Source organism: Podarcis gaigeae (assembly GCF_964106915.1).
Source record: "Podarcis gaigeae genome assembly, chromosome: 1".
Classification (NCBI taxonomy): domain Eukaryota; kingdom Metazoa; phylum Chordata; class Lepidosauria; order Squamata; family Lacertidae; genus Podarcis; species Podarcis gaigeae.
The window spans coordinates 5,797,269-5,817,871 of NC_139678.1; the positions used below are offsets into that span (position 1 = coordinate 5,797,269).

The following is a 20,603-nucleotide window of genomic DNA, read 5'->3' on the forward strand; positions in this document are numbered from 1 at the left end:
TTGTCTGATGCTCTTAGAGAGACGGACCTGATCTCCCTCCTTTGTAGAGAACCGTGCACACTAATGGCCTGGTTCAGAATGCATATAATAAATCATTAGCCACAACCCAGAGGGTTGTCAGAAGGTGGTGTGGCCTCGCAGGAGACTTTGGGGCTTTTGTCGCTGGAAAAATAACGCCTCCCTTTGCGGAGGATAGTGCTTCCGCCTGCAGATGGCGATGCAGACTCATTTATGACAGCTCAGCCGAAGGACGACAGCACTTGCTGCTCCTGCTGTGTCCAGCAACTGTTATTCAGAGGCGTTTACTGTATGGTTACCAGATTATTTTCAATGAATCCGGGGACACTTTTTTTTTGGAAGCTGAGTAGCAACAGGGAGTCAGTAGTGGGGATGGTGAGGCAAAAGACCCTGGGCCCAAGCACTCAGGCATATTGTATAAAGGTGCAAAGCCCTTCTTTTGCACCCTGCGAAACATAAATGCGCAGACGTTTTTAACAAACTGGGCAACGCCCGCCCGCCCGCGACTCCCCCAATCAGTCAAAGGGAAGGGGGCAGGAGATCGCACAAGACACATCATATGGGGACTTCTGGAGAGGAAAAATGGTGGGCGCCACGGCAGCAAGCAGCTCCTGAAGCCAGCCAGAGCCAACTGCGCTACCAGGCTAGCTCTGGGCTGCTGAGGCTGCCGCTGCCATGTTTCCTGGGAACATATTTGCAAATCCGGGGACTGTCCCCGGGAACCAGGGACGTCTGGTAACCCTAATTTACTGGCTCCAACACTGGAGGGAAATTATAGCCATTGTGGCTAGCAAACATTGATAGCCTTTTCATCCATGAATTTGTCTAACCCCTTTTTTTAACAAAGCCAACAAAGTTGGTGGCCAACACAGGCTTCTGTGGCAGGGAGTTCCAAAATGATTAAGTCCTTTCCTTTGTCGGTCCTGAATCTTCCAACATCCAGCTTCATTAGATGCCCATGGCGTCCAGGGTTAGGGGTTTTATGTTGCAAGTGGGTCATTCAGATCTGATTGTAGGGCGTGGAACTGAAATAATAATATAATAATAATTTATTATTTATACCCCGCCCATCTGGCTGGGTTCCCCAGCCACTCTGGGTGGCTTCCAACAAAATATTAAAATACTGTAATACATCAAACATTAAAAGCTTCCCTAAACAGGGCTGCCTTCATATGTCTTCTAAAAGTCTGGTAGTTGTTGTTCTCTTTGACATCTGGTGGGAGGGCGTTCCACAGGGCGGGTGCCACCACCGAGAAGGCCCTCTCCCTGGTTCCCTGTAACTTGGCTTCTCACAATGAGGGAACCACCAGAAGGCCCTCAGCGCTGGACCTCAGTGTCCGAGCAGAACGATGGGGGTGGAGATGCTCCTTCAGCTCTACTGGACCTTTGAGGCTGTTTAGGGCTTTAAAGGTCAGCACCAACACTTTGAATTGTGCTCGGAAATGTACTGGGAGCCAATGCAGATCTCTCAGGATTGGTGTTATGTGGTCCCGGCCACTGCTCCCAGTCACCAGTCTAGCTGCTGCATTAACCAAGGGACTGCCATATGTCTGGGAATCGGGCTGTCAAAACAGCTACCGGGTTGATTTTCACTGAATCGGCAAAATGTCCAGGAAAACCCAGACGTAGGGCAAGTAGGGCGATTTTAAAAAAAATGCTTTACAAATCCAAAAAAAAGCCCCAATAATTTTGTCCAGACTTTCACTTTTGGGAATATGACAACCCTAATTAACCTGTTTAACTTGATTACACGCATGGCGAAGGAAGAAGGGTAGCAAATTGTGCAACAGCCTAACCAAATTGCTTTGGGACCTCTTTCTTGTGAGACGTGATTAATAAATTTAATAAGGTAATTGCACTATGTTACCCAGGTCTTCCCAGGCAAACCACTGCATGCTAACAACTGCATCATCCTTTTGCTTTGTACTAGGTGGAAACTTACAAGCAGTTTTAACTGGTGAGGGCAGAAAGTTTCTAGAGTTTGAATAAGGGCACAAAGCTTTCGAAATAGCTCCTTGCTATGTCCTCACAACGTCAAAAGCTTTCGCAAACGGGCAAATGGATGGGGGGGCGGGAGACGCACAGCCCAGTGGCAGATATGCAGAGCAAGGGGCTGAATGAATGACAGAGCCAGTAACAAAACTGACCCTCTTTCTGCCTCCTGTACTGCCGGCCGAAAGTACATCTTTCCAGAGTTACATCATTGTCCAGAAGAGCAACAGCTCATCAATAGCTTTACTGATAATAATTAACTGCTTCGTACCGGGGCATCACTGGGAAGCGGGTGCCGCTGTGGGTTAAACCAAAGAGCCTAGGACTTGCCGATCAGAAGGTCGGTGGTTCGAATCCCCGCGACGGGGTGAGCTCCCATTCCTCGGTCCCTGCTGCTGTCAACCTAGCAGTTCAAAAGCATGTCAAAGTGCAAGTAGATAAATAGGTACCACTCCGGCGGTAAGGTAAACGGCGTTTCCGTGCGCTGCTCTGGTTCGCTAGAAGCGGCTTAGTCATGCTGGCCACATGACCCAGAAGCTGTATGCCGGCTCCCCCAGCCAATAAAGCGAGATGAGCGCTGCAACCCCCGAGTCGGCCACGACTGGACCTAATGGTCAGGGGTCCCTTTACCGTTACCTTTAACCTGAAAAAAGGATGCGGGTGGCGCTGTGGGTTAAACCACAGAGCCTAGGACTTGCTGATCAGAAGGTTGGCGGTTCGAATCCCCGCGACGGAGTGGGCTCCCATTGCTTGGTCCCTGCTCCTGCCAACCTAGCAGTTCGAAAGCACGTCAAGTGCAAGTAGATAAATAGGTACTGATCTGGCGGGAAGGTAAACAGCGTTTCCATGTGCTGCTCTGGTTCGCCAGAAGCGGCTTAGTCATGCTGGCCACATGACCCGGAAACTGTCTGCGGACAAACGCAGGCACCCTCAGCCAATAAAGCAAAATGAGCGCCGCAACCCCAGAGTCAGTCACGACTGGACCTAATGGTCAGGGGTCCCTTTACCTTTACCTTGTTTTTCTTAATCGTTTCTGCTCTGCAGGTTCAGCACCAGGGAAAGCTGGATTCGACAACCAGCATAAATCCTGCAAGTTAAACAAACCAGCCATACTGGGTTTGAGAGCCCTTCTGCACAGTTAGAATCATAGAATTGTAGAGCTGGAATGGGACCCCCTGGGGTCATCCAGTCCAACCCCGTGCAATGCAGGAATCTCAGCTAAAGCATCCATGACAGATGGCCATCCAAGCTCTGCTTAAAAACCTCCAAGGAAGGAGAGTCTGCCAGCTCCTGAGGGAGAGCGTTCCACTGTCAAACAGCTCTTCACTGTCAGAAAGTTCTTCCTGATGTGGAGTCAGAATCTCCTTGTAACTTGAAGCCATGGGTTCGAATCCTACCCTCCAAGGTAGGTCCCTTCTGTCTTGAAGTCCTGCCCTGATGGGGCCACTGGCCTAGTTACCCCAGGTGTAAGAGGCTGCTGGAGGAACGGTCTCTCATGTCTGATGCTAATAACGGCACTGAAAACATGTCATTTCCTGCACGTCTCCCAGCAGTCAATAAATTGCTAAACAATCTACATCAGCTTGATTCCTGGCCAGTGTCAGTGATGTTGTGACATGACTGAGCTTCAGGGCCAGAGTTTAAATCTCGCTCCAGCCATTTACTCACTGGGTGGCCTTTGGGAAGCTGCTATTCCTCTCCCGTTCCCCAAATCTGTAATATGTGGATAAAAAATTACTGCTTTCCCTTGCAGTGGGGTTGCTTTGAGGGTTAATGGGTGATAGCCAATAAGATCATAAGAAGAGCTTCGTGGATCAGGCCCATAGCCCATCTAGTCCAGCCGGGGGTATAGGAATAGAATAGAATAGAATTTATTATTTATACCACGGCCATCTGGCTGGGTTTCGCCAGCCACTCTGGGCAGCATCCAGCAAAGTATTAAAATACAGTAGTCTGTTAAACATTAAAAGCTTCCCTAAAGAGGGCTGCCTTCAGATGTCTGGTAGTTGTTGTTCTCTTTGACATCTGGTGGGAGGGTGTTCCACAGGGTGGGTGCCACCACCGAGAAGGTCCTCTGCCTGGTAGGAAGGGGGGTACAGGAAGCGGGGTGCGTGTGTCATCCTGAAGTGGGGTGACATTCAGCGCCCGGCCCCCGGGGAGGACCGTGCAGCCATGCAGAATGGCCCCTTGGGCAGATCATCCCCACCTTCAGGTGCACATGTCTGGCACTCCGGGTGCCGGAACACCCAGCTACGCCACTGAGTCCAGCATCCTGTTCTTTCAGTGGCCGACCAGGTGTCTGCGGGAAAAACCCACAAGCAGGATTCGAACACAAGAGTTTCTCTCCCCTCCTGTGTTTTCCACGACTGGGATTCAGAAGTCCTGCTGCGTCTAATTGTGGAGGCAGTGTATAGCAGTCATTTACCTGGCAGCCATCTGCATCCCTGGCCGCCATTAATTTTCCTGGTCCTCTTTTAAACGGAAGGGCATCACTACCTCTTCTGATAGCAAACTGTACAGTGGTACCTCAGGTTACAGACGCTTCAGGTTACAGACTCCACTAACCCAGATATAGTACCTCAGGTTAAGAACTTTGCTTCAGGGTGAGAACAGAAATTGCGCGGCTGTGGCAGCGGGAGGCCCCATTAGCTAAAGTGGTACCTCAGGTTAAGAACGGTTTCAGGTTAAGAGCGGACCTCCAGAATGAATTAAGTTCTTAACCCAAGGTACCACTGTACTTCCTTTCTTCACTCCTGCAATCTCCCAGCATTCAGATGAATTGGATAGTCCTCCGTTCACTGAATGGCCTTGGGCTGTGGCTGAAATGATCCATAAATCATTTGACATGCTAAGTTTGGACCAGAGAGACACCTGGGGTCAGAACCCAGCCAGTAGGTAAAATTGGGTCCATCGCTCTTCCATCGTATCCAAGGGATGGGGATCCTGTAGATGGTGTTGAAGTACAGCTCCAATCTGCCCTGGGACTGCTGTTGTGGGTGCTTTAGTTGAGATTCTGGCAATGCAGAGGTTTGGGGGGTTCCTTCCAACTCTTTGATTCTATGACATTGGGGAACCAGAGTCTCGCCACATCTGGAGCACCAAATGTTCCTCCTCCTAGCCTTCCTTGCACGGTTGGTGTGAAGGTAAAGGTAAAGGGACCCCTGACCATTAGGTCCAGTCGTGGCCGACTCTGGGGCTGCAACGCTCATCTCACTTTATTGACCAAGGGAGCCGGCGTACAGCTTCCGGGTCATGTGGCCAGCAGGACTAAGCTGCTTCTGGTGAACCAGAGCAGCGCACGGAAACGCTGTTTACCTTCCCACCCGAGTGGTACCTATTTATCTACTTGCACAGGTGTGCTTTCGAACTGCTAGGTTGGCAGGAGCTGGGACCGAGCAACGGGAGCTCATCCCGTCACGGGGATTCGAACCGCCGACCTTCTGATCAGCAAGTCCTAGGCTCTGTGGTTAACCCACAGCGCCACCCACGGCAAATATGGGCAAATTGTCGACTGAAAGGCAAGATGCATGTGTGTGTGTCAAGGGAAGGGAGTGTAAATTTTTGCTTTTCCTTCACTCACGAGAAACACCTGCTACAAAATCCAGGCTCTTCAGGGAATTAAAGGTCAGCATTTCAGTTAGTTTGTGGATTCAAGAAATCTGAACAAAGAACAAAAGCAAGGAGGTAGAGGGTAAACTCAAGAGTATTAGATGCCTCGGCTAGGCCAAACAGAGGTGTTTGAGTAACCTAATGTTGACACTTCTTTTTTATGTTTTTAAACCTCTGTTACTTTGCGGCTTTCTGAAGCAGTTGTGTCCGTTCTTCCTGGATGAACAAAATGAGCCATTTCCTGCCTCTCGGGGTGCTTCTTCGCTTCAAATTAAATTAAAAAGATAGCGGTCTGGTTTTGGGGAAAGATTCAAACAGAGAGAAAATAACCCAATGAACTGGAAGAAGTGTAGGCATAGTATTGGGGGGGGGGGGGAAACAATGTGCATCTTCCAGGCCTTTTGTGTGAAAAGATCCAAATGCTACAACCTTTGAGTTGCTCCATCTCCTTTTGTGAACCTTCTCCAAGTCCATATTGAGATGGCGAACCCATTTCATCTCACACCTGGAGGCTGCTGCACGACTTTCTACCCCAAAGACCAAAGCTTTCCTGACTTTTCGTGCTGGTGACGCACTTTTCAGACCTGTATCATTTTGCAACACAGTCATTCAGTTTCACTAGCAAACCAGAGGTTAAACCGACCCCATTCCAGCTCCGGGAGCATTCGCACAACACACCGACACTCTGCAACCGACACACTAACATACCACAACACAGAGTTTGGAAAGCTCTGCCACAGATACACATGGTAGCGGCAGCACCCTGGCCCATGTCTCCCAAAAGCACAGGTACAGACTGCAGGTATGCATGCGATTCTCAGGCAGTTTAAACCCTGGGTTGCAATCTGCGAAGTTGCAGGATGCCAGTGCTGAACTCACAAATCACACAGCGGAGAGTCTCCCAAAAATGACCAAGGCTGTATTTATCTTTTAATATTTTTAAATAGAACAGAGCTTGACAGAAGGGGGAAACACAACGACGGACTGTGCATGGCTTACGTTTATTTATGTACAGACTGGGCACGGAAAACGTTGGCTAAGGGTCACTTTTTCCCCACAAAAGAAGAGGCATAAGCAAGCCTTCCTCTTTGCCCTGCCATCATCCAGCTGTTTGGGGACGACTCCCATCCGCCCCGAACATCTGGATGAGGCCAAGGGGAGCAAAGCTTCCCATAAATAACAAATTTGCCAAGCTGTAAGTTCAACAAATTCTAAGGCCACAAAGGGTGCGAGCCGCTTGGAACTTCCTTTTGCTTGTGGTACGGGGGGAGAAGGAATAAATCGCTCCCTTGCACCAGTTCTCCTTTATGGAGACAGGCGAGAAGTTTTCCAAAAGTCCAATTAAGAGGTATGTTGGAAGGACTCTGTGGCGAAACAAAAAAGCAGAGTTTGGACAGGGACAACACCGGCTCTGTCCCTACGGGAAAAGTGAGGCCGCTGTGCTCCTGCCTCTCCGCTCGTTGCACGAGGCTGAGGGTCACCAGTTTCCTCATCCCAGGGCTTCCCAGATTAAGGTTACCAGACGTCCCTGTTTCCTGGGGACAGTCTCCGGATTTAGAAATCAGTCCCCATACAGAATCCATTGAAGTTGAAAAGTGTCCCCAGATTCATTGAAAAAATTCTGGCAACCTTATCTCAGAACTGCCAAAGCCCATCGCCCCTGACCACTGGGTGTACTGGCTGGCGCTGATGGGATTTCCAAGGCCAACAACAGGTTGGAAAAGGCCAAATTGCCATTTTGACTTCGCACACTTCCTAGAAAGGGAGCGTCTGTGGAAAATCCAGACAGGCTTTCTGCTCTCTCCCCTCTCCTCCAACAGTCATGTGCAAAGAAAAGCCACCAAGGCGAGCAGCCACCCACAGCCTTCTCCTCCACAAATTTGTCTAATCCTTTTTCGAACGCTGCCTCTTGTGGCAATGAGTTCCATAGTTAACTTCCGCCTCACTCGCTTTTTCAGTTTAATCCCAAAGTGTGTTCTCCCTAAATGAGAGCATGTGTTGCGGTGGGGTCCGCTGAGTCACCCCTCTGTTGCCAGGTAGGGTCATAAATATTACCCTGGCATTTAATTGGATGGCTGTGTTGCTGGGGGAATTTACTTGTTGCAAATTTGGTGAGAGGGACCGAACTGTTTAAATTCAGAGCACGCAGCTTGAGGCTTTCTCTTTCGCTGCGTGAGCCAAATCACCCGCCCCCCCCCCACCCTCCCTATATTTAGGGTTTGTTCGTGCTGACTTTGCTATGCCTGTCAAGGGGGTCATCTGCCGTTGGGGCAGGGGCCTGGTAGGAATTTTGTCCATCTGGCTGATTGGCTGTGCCATTTGGTTTTTGCCTACTGCGTAGCAAATCGTCACAACTTGTAAGGTTGCAGTTAGGCATTGGTTTAAATTGGTTGGAGGAGGGGTAAGGATTGGCTGGGGCTGCCCCTCCAGTGCTGCTGCTGCAAGGGTATTCCGTTAAAGGAACCCGGGGACTTGCCACGATTTCATCCGAATCCCTGGAGAGGGGCTAGGGCCGGCAAACCCTGGGAAGCATGCGGGTGAGTGCTGAGGGCCTGCGACTCAGCTCCATTGCTCCCCAATATTGTTTTCCCTTCACTGGCATCCGATGGAGTTCGGATGTCAATTCTGTCCCCAGGCGGGAGGGCGGACAGATAGTCTTAACCAATGCCTAAGCTCATAACCACCCAAACAAAAATTACGTGTGAGTTGTGAGTTATTTGAGGGGGTGGCTTGGGAACCTCGACACGCAACCTTTCCTTGGATGGGAGTTGCTTCTGGCTATTGCCCTTTCCTGACAGCTTTCATCCCTGGGACCATTGGCCAAGCTGGCTGGGATGGGTGGGAGTTGGAGCCCAATGACTTCTAGAGGCCCAGGGGTCACCGGTACTGACTTACCGATCCAAGCTCTGGCAAATGATAGATTTGACTAAGTGAATCAGACAGGCTTAGGGAGGGGGAGGCTTAGAGTCTGCTCAACACTTGCTTCCAGTTACTGCACCATCTTTCCTTAATTAAAAGAGGTTTACAAAACATCCCTTCCCTAAATTTTCCGTGTAGACTGCAGCAAGCCACTTCTGACGATGGTGGCATTTTGGTTACCTAAGAGGAAGGGGACGGGACTCTTCTGACGTGCACGGAAAAACGTTCCCATGAAAGGACAGTGGCTGGCCATGTGTTGGAAACCAGGAAGGAGTTCTCAGTCTGGGGAGAAGGGCTTCATAGGACCACAGAATTATTGCAAGGGACCCCAGGGCTCATCTAGTCCAACCCCCGGCAATGCAGGGATCACAGCTCGCATGTGGACACTTGGACGGCTGGCCTGTGAAGGATTGTGGCCCTTGGGTTGCCTGCCTCTGCTCCACCCCTTGAAGGAAGGATGCATTTTTTGAGTTATTTGGAAAGAAGGGGTTTCGCTTTCCCTCCTTCTGAAGGAGCATTTCCTGAAAAGCGCTTTAAACAAACTTAAGAAGCAGAATAAATTTTGTAAAATCCCACTTGGACCACCCACCAAAATCAAGGGACAGCGCTGTGAGAGGGCCTGCCCAGAACATCAGCTGAGAAAACATTTTTCAAGACAATTTGGAACCTCCCAGATGGGGGTCACAATGGACTTGCCATAAAGAACCTTTTACAGAACCAATAATAAGTGAAAACAAGGCAATTGAAATGGACAGTTACTTTAACGAAAGAGTGAGAGAGGAGAAACAAAGCAGCAAAATAACCAACAGCAGACAAGACAGTCCGGAGGAAGATGACACAGTTTTAGCTGCGGATGAGCGTCAAAAACTCTTCCCGGGTCTTTGGGTCTTCCCGGAATACTCCGAGCATCGTGCTGGTCACAGTCTTGCTGTTCATTTTCTGAACCCCTCGCATCACCATGCACATGTGCCTGCGGGGAAAAGGAAGAGGGAGGAGATGCCATTAGGCAAGAAGCAGCTCGGCGAAATGGTTAGAGTGCTGGACTAGGACCTGGGGGAGCAGGGTTCGAATCCTCGCGCGGACACGAAGCTCGCTGGGAGACCTTGGAGACAGTCACATCCCCAGCATAAAAAAAAAACCTACCGTATTTTTTTGCTCTATAGGACGCACCAGACCACAAGACGCGCCTAGTTTTTGGAGGAGGAAAGCAAGGAAAAATATATTCTGAATCTCAGAAGCCAGAACAGCAAGAGGGATCTCTGCGCAGTGAAAGCAGCAATCCCTCTTGCTGTTCTGGCTTCTGAGATAGCTGCGCAGCCTGCATTCGCTCCATAAGACGCACACACATTTCCCCTTACTTTTTAGGAGGGGAAAAGTGAGTCTTATAGAGCAAAAAATACGGTAATTAAATGTTTCAGAGATAAGAGCATGAGAAGAGCTTGCAGGATCAGGCCAACAACCCATCTTGGTCCAGCAGCCTGTTCTCACAGCGGCTAATCAGATATCTGCCTGTAGGGAAACCCCTTTAAGGCCGTCTTACCCATAGGTCATAGGGGTGCGGGGCACCCGGGCGCCAGGCCAAGAATCCAGGGCCTGAGATTTGAGTCCGGGGAAGAGCCCATCCATCGGTCAGAGTGCCGTGGTGGGCTCTTCTACTGCGGGCGGCTCTGTGCCGCGAGTTCGGGGGCGACTGAGCCAGCGAGACACTGAGGTGGCCGGCCAGTTCTGCCCTCCTGCGCACCTAGGACTAGGCAACCTGGGCGGCACCGGCACGCCGGGGGGATCTTTGCACCACCGCCCCACATATGCTTAAGACAGCCCTGACCCCTGTGCAGGATCCGAGCAGGAGAGCAACTCTCCCCTTATGTGGTTTCCAGCCACTGGTATCTAGAAGCATAGATATTGTGCTGAGTAGCCATTGATAGGCCTCTCCTCCATAACAGTTGCTAATCCTCGTCTAAAGCCATCATATAGTTTTCCCACCTTTTTGAGTCCGCAGCTCCCTTGACCAACTGCATTCTTTCTGCAGCTTCCCTTTCCTCCTTTTTTCTTTTTCTTTTCTTTTTTTAACAAAGTAATAAAGGTAAAGGGACCCCTGACCGTTAGGTCCAGTCGCGGACGACTCTGGGGTTGCGGCGCTCATCTTGCTTTATTGGCCGAGGGAGCCGGCGTACAGCTTCCGGGTCATGTGGCCAGCACGACTAAGCCGTTTCTGGTGAACCAGAGCAGCGCATGGAAACGCCGTTTACCTTCCTACCAGAGTGGTACCTATTTATCTACTTGCACTTTGATGTGCTTTCGAACTGCTAGGTTGGCAGGAGCTGGGACCGAGCAACGGGAGCTCACCCCGTCGCAGGGATTCGAACCGCCAACCTTCTGATCGGCAAGTCCTAGGCTCTGTGGTTTAACCCACAGCGCCACCCGCGTCCCTAACAAAGTAATAATCATGCATAAATAAGAACAAAAATGTGCACCCCACCACCGAGACCATTCCATTGTAATTATCCAACCTCCCAAAATATCAATATCTCTTGCAATAGTTTGACCCGTTTTCATTTTAACAGTGCAGTGGTACCTCTGGTTGTGAACGGGATCCGTTCCGGAGCCCCGTTCGCAACATGAGCAGAACGCAACCCGCGTCTGTGCATATGCGCGTGAATGGGTCATGATTTGCTGCTTCTGTGCATGTGCATGATGTCATTTTGAGCATCTGCGCATGCGCGATGTTTTTGGGATTGAAGCTGGAACCTTCTGCATGCAAATCAGATGCTAAACCACTGAGCGATGCCCCTCCCACCCACAACATTTAACCCCTGGCCGCCCAGGAGAGAGAGGGAGCCCTTTCCCCTCTTGGGTAACTCAGCAGAGGTAACTGCGCATGCTTACGTCGCTTCAACCACCACCCCAACACCCGCAGGCTGCAAGGCTTCCGTGATGGCGATGGCAATCTGTTTCGTAAGGCGCTCCTGAACTGCAGCAAGGAAAGAAAACGGGGTGGGGGGGGAGGGAGAGAGAGAGATCTGTAACTCTTATGGGACGTCTCTGCAAGTCACATCCATTAGGAAAGGGTTGTTTGGGAGGGGCAGCAATGCTTCAAAGCATTACCATATTTTTCGCTCCATAAGGCGCACCGGACCATAGGGCACACCTAGTTGTTAGAGGGGGAAATCAATTAAAAAATCTTATTCCCCCCCCCCCGCCCCAAAGAGCAGCGTACAGGCTGCGCACAACATCTCTCTGCCGGAGTGGATCCCACTCGCTGTTTGGGCTTCCTCTTTAGCCCCATGCAGCTGCGCGTGGCTATCCCTGAAGCCTTCCGAGCGCAGCACAAGTTCCCGCTGCGCTCCTCAGGCTTCGGGTTCCTTTGGCTGAAGCCGGGAGAGCAAGACTCTCCTGGCTTCAGCGAAAGGAACCTGAAGCCTCCGAACGCACCGGGAACTTGCTGTTGCTGTGCTCGGAAGGCTTCAGGTGGCTATCCCTGAAGTCTGGAGAGCGAGAGGGGTCGGTGCGCACCAACGCCTCTCGCTCTCCAGGCTTCAGCAAAAGCAACGCGAAGCCTCCAGAGCGCTGAGGGAGCGCTCCCTCTGTGCTTCGGAGGCTTCGCGTTGCTATCGCTGAAGCCAAGGAGCCTGCATTCGCTCCATAGGGGACGCACACACATTTCCCCTCAATTTTTGGAGGGGGAAAAGTGTGTCCTCTAGAGCGAAAAATACAGTACATTTCAAAATATTCATTTAAACAACCGAAAATCAATGACTTCCCTTCTTCTCTTTCCGTGGTTCATTTTGCATACCATACACCCCTGCATCTTTTACATGAACTAATCCATTCAGTAATCCATTGTTACAGAACTTACTTTCAGTGGTGAATTTATCTCAATGCTACCAGTGTTTTTCAAGGAACACAATTTTCTGTAAACATTTCCCAAGTCTTCTTTAAATGTGCATTCTTTTTCTTTTCTTATTCTATATGTTAAATCTGCAAGCTGCGCATACTCCATCAGATTAAGTTGCAATGCTTCTTTGGTTGGGACCTCGCTCGTTTTCCATTTGGGGGCTAACAAAACACGGGCCACAGTAGTAGTGTACATAAATAGTCGTTTTTGACACCTGGGAATCTCCCTCTGAATTATCCCCAACAAAAAGGACTAGTTTTTTTTGGGAAGGTACTTTTAAACGTTCCCTCCCCCCCCTTTATATATCATTTCCCAATACCCTTTTACAAGTCCACCACATATAATAAACGGTACCCTCAACCTCATTACATCTCCAGCACTTATCTGATGGATTTAGGTTTGATGAGGCCCTAAGCTCCTGAAGGTCATGGGGCCCTTTATATGTCCAGCTGTCCTTTGTCAACAACAAATTGCCGCTGTTTTTTGTGTTGAATATATGCTATATGGTAATTTATGAACCTAACAGGTATCTCAAGCCATTAGCACGTAAGAAAATTATGTATTTTATCAAAGTAATTGTTGAACTGAAATACAATTAAGAAGTAGTATATTAATAGTAATTTTATAATGGGATCAAAATAAATAAATTATGTATTACATGAAATCGATCAGAAGACTCATACCCTTAGTCTATGCTGATCATCAGTCTGCAAGCACTCTTTAATATTAGATAGCAGGTGCAACAGCTTGACCTGAATGGAACTGTGCTGTACTGAAGTCTGCAGCTGCATGCCACATGTTTCCATGCAACCAGTGCATGCAGAATGTAGGCACTCTATATATAGAAATGAGCAACCCAGTGATATTTTAGGGAGCAGGCTAGCAGGCGGGGCCCATGACTTACATCATAAGCACCTAAACAACAGTGTTGCTGTATGTAGGTTTTATTTTATATTTATTTTATATTTTGGAAATGTACATCCAGGTTTTTTTTCCTTTACATTTTTTTGGGGGGGCCCAAGAGAGTGGGGCCCTAAGCTACAGCTTGTTTAGCTTATACGTAAATCCGGCACTGGTTTGCTCCCTTACCCCACCCTGACTTCATGCAATTCCAGGGTGGCGATGAGGCATTACCAATCCTCCAATGGCTAGTCTGTGTGATGACACTGTTCCATTTTTATTATAGAGAGAGATATCATTAGGTAGAGCACAAGGGATTACTCACCTTGTAATCTTCTGCTGTAGATTTCAACAATCCTTTATTTAAAAAGGGGAGAAAAAGAAAAGGCAGTGTTCTGTTACAACAGCACTTTCAAACTGTAGATTTGAAAGCAGACGTCAAACTTATGAACACAAAAAAAGCAAGCTTTGGGCATTGACGGAATGTAAATTAATTGATAAGCAATAAAAACAAACGGGACTCCCTCCCCAAAACACACTTTATCCCCGGTTTTTTCTATCCCTCCCCCATCATAAATCACACAAATTTCCTGTTATGGTCCCACCTGTAAACCATCTCAAGAAATCAAGATAAATTCCAGGTAAATTCCCAGGATTGGGACACACCCTCCCATGCGAATCTCTTTCAAGGCACCTTAATTTTAATAGGAGAATTATGGGTACACTTTCATCACTCCCATGAAAATGGGCAGGACTTCAAACATTCTTAGCTTGGGTTCAGTAGAAACAGACCCACCAACCTGGATCACGCAAAGGGATTTGCAAAAACTTTATTCGCCTTAGCCAATGGCCATAGCAACAGTAAAACATTACAGTATACGCAGAAAAGGAAATTTGATATAAGAGCACAATTTAAAGTCCTGAATCAGCCGTCAGTTAGTGGTCCTTATTCTGATTGCCCCTGCTATGAACCTAGCAACCTTTGGTGTTATCTGCTCATTTTGATCTGATAGAAGAAAGGACATTGTGGCAGTGGTTAAGCGCCCTGGGATGGTTAGTACGAATGGAGTGATGATCTCGTTCCTCAGGTCTTTGTAGAGAGTACAGACAGAAGGACGTGTGCCGCTGTTTTGGTGCTACCATCTCCACAGGGGCAAAGACGTTTCTCAGGCGGGATCTTTTGGAATCGGCCCTCAAGTACCACTGATGGCAAAACATCCAGTCTCGCAAGTGTAAAAGCACGTCTGTATTTTGGGATAACAAGTCTGTGCAGATATGGGGCCAGAGAATCAAAATGCAGAGGTGGAAAATGAACATACCAAGGGCAGAATTTCCTTATAGTGGCCAGGTTGTTCTGATGCTCAATATCTTTTAGACGTTGACCAACTAGACTGTTTGCTTTAGTAGGGCCCATAGTGAGTAGGTGTTGTGGGGATAGGCCACAAGAGTGAAGTTTTTGATAGACTTAAGCCAGGCACTTTTATGGGAGTCTTGAAGTACTAGGGATAGTAAACCAGGGGGATTTGAGTTTAGGCGGAACCAGAAGTTAAGAGTTCTTTGGAGGGATTTGCAAAGTGTCTGGAGCTCAGAGATGGGCTGGGGCAGAGCATTGTTGTTGTTGTTGTTTAGTCGTTTAGTCGTGTCCGACTCTTCGTGACCCCATGGACCAGAGAACGCCAGGCACCTCTGTCCTCCACTGCCTCCCGCAGTTTGCTCAAACTCATGCTGGTAACCTCGAAAACACTATCCAACCATCTCGTCCTCTGCCGTCCCCTTCTCCTTGTGCCCTCCATCTTTCCCAACATCAGGGTCTTCTCCAGGGAGTCTTCTCTTCTCATGAGGTGGCCAAAGTACTGGAGCCTCAGCTTCACAATCTGTCCTTCCAGTGAGCACTCAGGGTTGATTTCCTTCAGTATGGAGAGGTTTGATCTTCTTGCAGTCCATGGGACTCTCAAGAGTCTCCTCCAGCACCATAATTCAAAAGCATCAATTCTTCGGCGATCAGCCTTCTTTATGGTCCAGCTCTCACTTCCATACATCACTACTGGGAAAACCATAGCTTTAACTATACCAACATACCAACTGGCAAGGTCAAAAAGTTACTGGAGCAATCTCTTCTAGCCTGCTAGTCAATCCAGATGTACGTGTTTCCAGAGACACCTTTTAGCTTCCAGTTCTGACAACAGCGTATTTAGACGGGGATCCCACCTGACCAATCAGTTTTGGAGGGGGGGTTGCAGAAGGTGCTGCTTTCAGCTCCAAGCTGAATCCTCCTTGTACCACCTGGGTGCAACCAGGGTCTAGTTGCTCAGTGGTGAGAAACAGCACACACAGAGAGAGATAGATCACACCAAAGCAGTTTTCCCTGCCAGAAAAATCTGTCCCAGGCCCTTCAATGAGAATGCCAGGCAAAGCATTTAGGAAACTGTGCAATGATCCAATTATAGCTCCAATATTTAATCCGCACGAAAATGCAAAGTAAAAAAAAAAAAAAGGTGTTTGTTTACTGTTCCAGGATCACGCCACCAAGTATACTAACCCGACACATTAGTCCAAGAAATCCTATTACGAGAGATTATTCTTCTCCTGTTGACAAACCTGATTTGGAGCCCCAAGCGGCTTTAAATAAAATAGGACAAAGAGAAGATGTGGGTTTTTTTGTGCAAAGTTATCTGGGCTTCCTTGCCAGCAAGGTGGCAAGGAAGCGAAATCCAGCTTTGGATAATCAGCTGCAGCACTTACAAATGAAGTAGCAAAACGAAAGCACGGACTTCTCAAATTTGCTGTCTCCCCCAAATCAGCTCCCAAAGCTCCAAGGTCAATGGAGGCTGCAGTCTTGGAAACCGCCATAGCTACTGACTGCAAGAATACCAGCTTCATGGTATTGTTACAGGTTTGGGGGAGGTCGTTCTGGGTGAAAACCAGGTTCACACCTGTGATCCTGTTTCTGTGAGGCTAGAGGGAAGGCCATCTGCCATGGGTGCCTTAGCTGAGATTCCTGCATGCAAGGAGTTGGACTAGATGACCATCGGATCCCTCTCCAACTCTACAATTCTATGAACGCTGCCAAACCTTAAGCAGAGGGCCTTAAGGTTCATGAATATTCATAGTTTAGAGGTCCTGGGCCCTGAGGAAGTCAGACTATTCTCCACCAGGGCCAGGGCCTTCTCAGTGATGGCTCCGACCTGGTGGAATGCTCTGTCCCAGGAGACCAGGGCCCTGTGGAATTTAACCTCCTTCCGCATGGCCTGTAAGACAAAGCTATTCTGTCTGGCTTTCAATTTGAACTTAACCTCATCTGTTATTCCCCTTCCTTCCCTCCCCCTCCCCTTTTTATGAAGATCACCCGCTCTGGGATCCCACAGCTAATTCTGCCCTGGTCTCCTCGCTGGCCCAAATAGGACTAATTTAGCCAGCTAGCCCTGGTGATCATCTAATGTTTATTGTATGGATTTTCCCCCTAAATTGATTTTTTAATTCTGAATTTATTGTTATTCACGTTTTATGCTGTATTTTATGCTGTTTTTTGTTGCATCAATTAAGTGTTTTAAATTTGTTGTTAGCCGCCCTGAGCCTGGTTTTCTGAACCGGGAAGGGCGGGGTATAAATAAAAAATTATTATTTATTTATTATGAACTGGCCCAACCAGTTCCTTTGTTAAGGTGATGGCCTTAGCTGGCCAGTTAAGGACTTCCATTCACATGTCCAAAGAGCAGTGGCGTAGCGTGGGTTGTCAGCAAGGCAAGTAATTTGCGCCCCCTAACCTGTGGATTTGCGCCCCCTAACCCTAACCCCCAGATGTTGCGCCCGGTGCGGCCGGCCCCCCCTGCACCCCCCACGCTACGCCACTGCCAAAGAGGTTGCTTTGTTGCCATGGAGACAAATGGGTGAGACTTTTCCCACCTCATGTGGCAAAGATTAAGAAAAATATGCAGAAGGGGACAGCTGGGGGGGGAGAAATGGGGAGGGAGGAGGGTTATGGCTAATGCTGGAAGCTGGAGTAACAGAGACATGTCTTGATCTGTGCTGAACCCAAACTGTGCCTTGAGGCTCCCCTGGAAACCTAATGGGGAGGCAAGATGTTCTCTCCTGTTCTGGATGGTAGGATTCGAATCAATGGCTTCAAGTTACAAGAAAGAAAATTCCAACTAAAGTGTGCTGGTCCAGGGGGGAGGTTTCCGTGGGGCGAGGTCCAGGACCTGAGCTGAGGGTCGGCAGACAGTCCTCCTCGGGCGAAGTGGGGTCCATAGCGAGAAGCCGGGCAAGGACAGGAACTCTGGGGGAAACAGGACTGGATGCTGGCCAAAACAGCTCATTAACGACGTTGCTCCCGCAACCTGGGACCGGGCTGACTGGCCTTTATCTTCTCTGAGGCCAGGGGCGGTCCCGGCCCCCAGGAGACCCGCCTCTCCTGGCCTTAAGGCGAGCACTCCTCCTGGGAGAAACCAGTTCCCTTCGCCTCTCTGCCCTGAGCCTCTGCAGCTCAGGAGAGGCTGAAGGGTTACTGGGCCCCGGGGGAGACTCACCTGTAGGCACTGAGTCCTCAAGCACCTCCGGAGCCAGAGTGGATTCACCTGGTGCCTGCTCCTGAGGATCCGGCACAGGTGCAGGCGCTTCAGAATCAAGGCCCTGCCCCAGTTCAGCCGGCCCTGGAGGCGGGGACTCCTGTGCAGGCTGGGATTCCTCCGGTTCAGCCTCTGAATCGGATTCCCAGGCCATCACATAAAGATTCGGAAATACTTTCTGACAGTAAGAGCTGTTCAGCAGTGGAACAGACTCCCACTGAAGGTGGTGGACTCTCCTTCCTTGGAGACTTTTAAACAGAGATCGGACAGCCATCTGTCATGGATGCTTTAGCTGAGATTCCTGCATTGCAGGGGGTTGGACTAGATGAGCTTTGGGTCCCTTCCAACTCAAATATTCTATGATTCCAAGATACTTTGGCATGTTATGCCATGTACCTTTCCACCCTATGCTTAGGTTACATAGATGTTTAAATGAAACCATATATCCTAAAGACACTTCAGTCTCCATTGACCTTCATTCCAAGGAAAGCAAAAGATGGATAAGTGCAGGAACCCCAAGTCTCCTGCCAGAGATTGGGGTTCACACAACGCTATGTCAAAACAAAGCGTTCCTACTTCCACTCCAGAGGCACCAGGCAATATTCCAGCCTTTGCCAAGTTGGCGCCCTGCAGAACTACAACTCCTGTCAGCTTGAGCATCATACGGCCCTGCTGGCTGGGGCTAATGGGAGTTGTAGCGCAGAGCAGCAGGTTGGTGAAGAAGTTGTTGTTGTTGTTTAGTCGTTTAGTCGTGTCCAACTCTTGGTGACCCCACGGACCAGAGCACGCCAGGCACTCCTGTCTTCCACTGCCTCCCGCAGTTTGGTCAAACTCATGCTGGTAGCTTCGAGAACACTGTCCCACCATCGCGTCCTCTGTCATCCCCTTCTCCTTGTGCCCTCCATCTTTCCCAACATCAGAGTCTTTTCCAGGGAGTCTTCTCTTCTCATGAGGTGGCCAAAGTCTTGGAGCCTCAGCTTCAGGATCTGTCCTTCCAGTGAGCACTCAGGGCTGATTTCCTTCAGAATGGAGAGGTTTGATCTTCTTGCAGTCCATGGGACTCTCCAGAGTCTCCTCCAGCACCAGAATTCAAAAGCATTGATTCTTCAGCGATCAGCCTTCCTTATGGTCCAACTCTCACTTCCATACATCACTACTGGGAAAACCATAGCTTTAACTATACGGACCTTTGTTGGCAAGGTGATGTCTCTGCTTTTTAAGATGCTATCTAGGTTTGTCATTGCTTTTCTCCCAAGATTGCTCAGTTTTTTGTTTTTGTTTTTTTAATGACACTAGGCCAGGAATCAGACGGAGTTGCCGGCAGAGCATAAGGAAAGAAGCAGCTCTCAATAGCGAGACCGAGTTGTGTGTTGCATGTGTACGAAGGGAATGGCGGTGTGTGCGAGGGTGGGGCCATGGCGCATGAGGCCTTTCGATCCAAAGCAGCACATCCGTGAATTAATGCAGTTCAGTTTCCAAGGAAAAGGAGAAAGCCCCAGAGGACAGCTGTCGGCACAAACGTCCAGCCATATCGCAGAGCCTGGCATCTGCCATTCACGTGCCCACTGAGGAATAGATAATATCAGTGCTCTGCGTGAATGAGCAAAAAAGCAAAGTAAGAGGCCTACTGGATCAGATCAAGAGGCAAGCTGCACCCATCAACGCCTGTCCAGCAGGATCCCACCGGAAGGCAATAAACCCCTCTTTCGGCTCCAGTTCCCAGCAAGCGAGATTCAGAGGCCTGGTCTGTATGTGATGCTTCTGTGCACAGCAGGGGCAGGCAGGCCTCCGACAGGGATGGGGAAATCTCTGAATTTCTAGGGAGTAGCTGCCAGTCAGTGTAGGCAGCACTGAGACAGGTGACTCGGTATAAGGCAGCATCCTGCGTCCCCAGAAGACTCCTAAGTCCTCTGTGCCAGCATAGCGGATGGAGAGGGTGTCCGAGTTAAAATAACCAGCTCACAGACTGGTTAGCGAAAATGATTAAATATTTACATACAGTGGGCCCTCCGGATACAAACTTAATTCGTTCCAGGGGTCCGTTCGCACCCTGAAAATAACGTAAATAGAGGCACGCTTTTGCACACACACACAGCGCGATTGAGCGCTTCTGCGCATGCACGCACGGCGAAACCCAGAAGTATCCCAAAGATTCTGTATCCAGAGGGATATGTAAGTAGACTGTACTGCAAAGTTAACAGGGAGAGTAAGAGGAAACACTATACAAAAAGTTAATAAGGAATGGGTGGTTTTCGAAGACTATCTTAAAAATTATATGAATAAGGTGGATCTCCTGACAGACATAGAATGAATCTAGAAAATAGAGGAAATGTATAGAAAAACTCATCTAGAAAAAGAACTGGGAAAACAGAATAATAAAAATGAAATGCATACAGATTGCTAAATTGTAAAATAGCACAATGAGAAGAGTTGGAAGTCAAATACTGATGGTGTCTCTGCACTGGGTTTGTATATAGGTAACGTATGTTTTGCAGGTATGCATGTATGGTATTGTATTGTACTGTTTAAGTTTATGTATAATAAAGATTTTTTAAAAAAATAAAAATTATAATAAAATAAAATAGGGACACCTGGGTTCAAGTCCCTGCCAAGCCACAAAGCACTGAGAGTATTCAGGCCAGTTTCTCTGAGCCAGTGTTTCCCAAACATTTTTTTTCTGGGCCGCACTTTGAGAATAAAAAATT

General features: G+C 48.8%; 2 protein-coding genes across 2 annotated transcripts in view; one reads left to right on the top strand and one right to left on the bottom strand.

Moving 5' to 3' along the window:
• CGRRF1 (cell growth regulator with ring finger domain 1) overlaps window positions 1-20,603 on the top strand; it is a 451,182-nt gene that overhangs the window by 175,917 nt on the left and 254,662 nt on the right. The window lies entirely within an intron of this gene.
• Window positions 6,519-20,603, bottom strand: part of GCH1 (GTP cyclohydrolase 1) — a 43,721-nt gene continuing 29,636 nt past the window's right edge. Inside the window, exons 4-6 of the mRNA XM_083738233.1 lie at window positions 13,659-13,690; window positions 11,425-11,509; window positions 6,519-9,508 (exon numbers count right to left, since the gene is read on the bottom strand). Coding sequence (XP_083594359.1) covers window positions 9,382-9,508; window positions 11,425-11,509; window positions 13,659-13,690 — 244 coding nt within the window. The 3' untranslated portion in view covers window positions 6,519-9,381. The remainder of the gene's footprint in view (window positions 9,509-11,424; window positions 11,510-13,658; window positions 13,691-20,603) is intronic.